General features: G+C 46.9%; 1 protein-coding gene across 2 annotated transcripts; it reads left to right on the forward strand.

Moving 5' to 3' along the window:
• Positions 1 to 214: 214 nt before the first annotated feature.
• On the forward strand, positions 215 to 3959 carry ARL4A (ADP ribosylation factor like GTPase 4A). 2 transcript variants are annotated; one of them, XM_059171249.1, is made up of 3 exons: positions 215 to 441; positions 1009 to 1136; positions 1595 to 3959. In XM_059171249.1, the coding sequence occupies exon 3, from the start codon at positions 1684 to 1686 to the stop codon at positions 2284 to 2286; it is 603 nt and encodes a 200-aa protein (XP_059027232.1). In that variant the 5' UTR covers positions 215 to 441; positions 1009 to 1136; positions 1595 to 1683; the 3' UTR covers positions 2287 to 3959. The 2 variants fall into 2 exon arrangements, with proteins under 2 accessions (XP_059027232.1, XP_059027233.1); XM_059171250.1 differs by having other exon boundaries at positions 1014 to 1136.
• The last annotated feature ends 268 nt before the right edge of the window (positions 3960 to 4227 follow it).

Here is a 4227-nt window from a genome sequence, read left to right on the forward strand (position 1 = left end):
CTGAGGCAGGCAGGGAGGGAGGGTGGAACCCGGCGGGACCCGCGTGTCACTCGCCCCGGGCTAGAGAAAGCCTCTGAGACCGCGACCGCTCCCGAGGCCGAAGCCGGAAGCCCCGCCCGACCTCGCGGGTTGCCCGTCCCCCTTAGGCCAGTTCGAACGTGACCTTGTTTTGACGTTGCTAGGAGACCTGGCTCCCGCGCGCCCCCCTCCGGCCAGCGCCCCGCGAGCGCCGAAAGGGGGCGGGGCCGCGGCTGGCGCCGGGAGCTGTCGGCAGAGCACCGTTAGGCTTCCTAGCGCGCGGCGTACCCCCGGCGTCTCCGGAAGCCGCGTCTCGTCTCCGGCCGCCAGCCTGGCCTCACGGGTGCCTTCCGGCAGGTACCACCGTGCTCCCCAGGGGCTGTGAGCAACAAGGGGTCCGGACGACGGAGGACTGTGAGTCAGGTGAGCCGCGCGGGGCAGGCAGCTGGTGTGGCCACGCCCTGCCGGAGGAGAGGAGCCGTCCGGGTGCGAGGGGGGCGACGTGAGGGGACAGTGGCGCGGAGACAGTGGGCCTGCCCCTGCGGGGTCCCACATTGAATCATTCACGCCAGGAAGCCGGCGTGGCCACGGCCAGCGGACAAAGGGTTAACGCGCCGGCGGTGACCGCGGGCCCCGGATGTGGGAGCCGCGGCGCGGCGTCCGCGGGCCGCGCTGCAGGTGCGCCGGGGCCGGCGTCGTGAGCGCCCTGGCGGCGACCTGACCGAGCGGCCTACGCGTTCCCTCACCTGGTGGGGCCGCTCGGCTCCCTCCGCGGGCGTCTTGTTTTCTAACTTAAGGGCAACAGGTGGTGCCTGTGGACCGAGAGAGAACCCAGCTCGGCCGCACTGGGAGCGGCATTTCACTCTCGCCAATTAGGGCGCTGGGGCGGGTGTGAATTGGACGCGCTGGCGCGGGTGACCAATGGGATTTGAGCTCATGGGTGGGCCGGGAGGAGTGGGCGTGGCCAGATTCTGAATTTACGGTTTCTAGTCCAGCAACTGCCAGAGCTGCGCCGAGAGCTAAGCGGAGCGGACGTGGGGTGCTTCTCCGCCAGGACCCCGCGTAAAAAAAGGCCCACCAAATGCTTTCTCATTTGGACCCAGACTCCACTTCCGGAGGTGAGAGCATTGTGCTATTTTGGGGGAAGCCGGGGGGGGGGGCTGGGGGGGGTTAATAGTGACCTTGGGTATGCTCTTAAGCACGTGGAATTAGATCCCTGAGATAGGATTATGTGTTAGGGGGTTTGCGCCCAAAGAGGCATTTCTGTGGTTATTGCGAGTTGGACCAGATACTAATGACTAGGTTGTCTTCGGAATGAGGGCTTGGAGATTTGGGAACCCAGAGAAGTAGAGTAGTACGTGTTACTGCAATTTTCGCGAATGTTGAAGAATTGCAATCACAGGGATTACTCTGTTGGTTGCCTTGGTTTGCATATGTTTCCTATCTCATTGGGTTTGTTTATTGAAGCAAGTTGGATTTTTCAAGTTCCCCGTCTTGCTTATTTAAGCAGGAAGAGAGGAGAACAGTTGTAGTACGTTGTTTCACCAGAATAACTTGTGTTCGTTTTCACCCTCAGCACTCTGGTAGCTGGATCCCCTAGGAAGAGAAGTTCTAAAGCAGTGAGAAGAAAGCATTTCAATTGGATCACTTAACTTGCACCTGGAAATGGGGAATGGACTGTCAGACCAAACTTCTATCCTATCCAGCCTGCCTTCATTTCAGTCCTTTCACATTGTTATTCTGGGTTTGGACTGTGCTGGAAAGACGACTGTATTATATAGGCTGCAGTTCAATGAATTTGTAAATACTGTACCTACCAAAGGATTTAACACTGAAAAAATTAAGGTAACCTTGGGAAATTCTAAAACGGTCACTTTTCACTTCTGGGATGTAGGTGGCCAGGAGAAATTAAGGCCACTGTGGAAGTCCTATACCAGATGCACAGATGGCATTGTGTTTGTTGTGGACTCTGTTGATGTTGAAAGGATGGAAGAAGCCAAAACTGAACTTCATAAAATAACCAGGATATCAGAAAATCAGGGAGTCCCTGTACTTATAGTTGCTAACAAACAAGACCTGAGGAACTCACTGTCTCTGTCAGAAATTGAGAAATTGTTAGCAATGGGTGAACTGAGCTCATCAACTCCCTGGCATTTGCAGCCCACCTGTGCGATCATAGGAGATGGACTGAAGGAAGGACTTGAGAAACTACACGATATGATAATTAAAAGAAGAAAAATGTTGCGGCAACAGAAAAAGAAGAGATGAGTGGCGATTCTTGTTATATCTGTGTGGAGTAGGTTTTCTCTGGTCTGATGTTGACAAATGGAAGAGTGTCTACAGCCTGGTTTGCCCGCCTGCCCTCCTGGATGCTGATAAAGCTTTGTTTTGTTGAACAATCAGATGCCCAACTCTTTTGCCTTGTGGAAGATGAGTAAATGCAGTGCTTCTTAAAATGGTCTCTTATCCCTACCCCACAAATTTTGGTACTACCATTCTAGGAAGCCAAGCATGGATAGCGAATTGACCAGAAAACCAGAAAACAGTTGTGGAAATTTGACCTGAAGTTAGTGAAATAAAACTTTGAAGAGTGTCTGCCTAGTGTTTTGTCCTTACATCTTTTGGGGGAAACCTTTTCCAGGAAATTGCATATAAGGTTTTGTATGTTAACATAAAATGCTAATGAATGGAAATGTTAAGATAGATTAATATATATACACGGTTATATTGATCACATTGGTCCAACCAGTAAGGGATAAGGAGGAAGTGTTTGCTTTTTTAAGTTTTGGCCAAATGAATTTTGGCATTTTCTGGAATCAGATGATGTAATGGTATATCTTAATTCTAGACAATGTTTAAGTTGGTCTAACTTAAAATAATACAAATAAGGTATTGGGGCATATTCAAGTGCATGGATTCGTTTTCCTGACAATGCATGTTTCGGTGTGTAGTTTTTTACTTTTTAGAAGTAGCTATGCATCCTTCTCCATGGTCAGGTTTAAAACACCTTTTTTGGGGATTTAGGGCTGTTCTAGAAATAGTTTATTACCAGAAGCACTTTCACTTGAAGAACCTAAAATAATTTACTTAATTCTTTTATATAGTAAATTAGGGCATGTAGATTAATAAACGCATATGCTTGGTATATATGGATTTATGAAGAAAGCAATTGATGAATTCAGTCAAGAGGATGCAGTTCCAATACATGGTCTCTAACGTATTCCAACTGTAAAATACTTGTTTTATTGATCCTTGCTGGCTGAACACAGATGTGGTTTCATATATTTTTTTAGTGTTTTGAGAGGAGCAGAAGCTTTATAAACAACACCTGATGCACTGTGGAGTGAGAATGTAAGAGATGTCCTATAAGTGCTCTGAGCTTTAAGTTTTTGTTTACAATCTCAGAAGTGTTACGTAGGCAGTCCAGTTCTGATTATAAGGTAGGAAGAAATGATACAGTACTGCAGATAAGAATTAGGATTCTAGAAAATGAAGGGGAAAGTAGCAAAGCTATGTTTTGTGAAAATTCGCTGGTGCTGTTTACACTGGAATTCAAAAAGCCCTCTAAATTAAAAGGAGGAAAACCCTTCCTAATTCTTATCTACAAGCAAGGACTTACTTCCAGTGATCCTATATTAGCAATTCAGCATAATTCTATGTGTAAAGCCAACAGCTGTTTCTTCTGAAGATAACCAAAAGAACTGCACTTTGCTGGCAGGGTTTTATTTTGACTTGGGGTTTTCTGTTTTGGGGGTTCTCTCTCATTTTCAGTGGTACAGTTTTTGGAACCTTGATTTTTCTTGTTATACACAAAATGAAGTAGCTTCCTGTGGAGCTTTCATTGTTAAATGTACCTGCACTAGTGACAGTCACTTAGAATGTTTATATTTATAAAAATGTGGATAATAACTACCAATAAACTACTGGAGGCACTAGGAGAACAGTGTTTGACTTTTGAGTTTTAATGTATTTCCGTTTGATGAAGCTTTTAAGTGTGCAAAAACAACTGTGACAGCTGGGTTACATGGTTACATAGTCCCAGAGAAGTTTCGGTTTTCCTCAAGTGTGACAGAGGCACCAAAGGTCGATTTTTGCGAGAACTTTTTTTTTTTTTTTTTAACCTTTCACTAAATGAAATCATGGTATATCTTCTCAGTATCACTAGATCTGTTGTGGATTAATAAAGCTTGCTGAAAAAAAATCAGTGAA

This window comes from Mustela lutreola, chromosome 4 (assembly GCF_030435805.1).
Source record: "Mustela lutreola isolate mMusLut2 chromosome 4, mMusLut2.pri, whole genome shotgun sequence".
Taxonomy (NCBI): Eukaryota; Metazoa; Chordata; class Mammalia; order Carnivora; family Mustelidae; genus Mustela; species Mustela lutreola.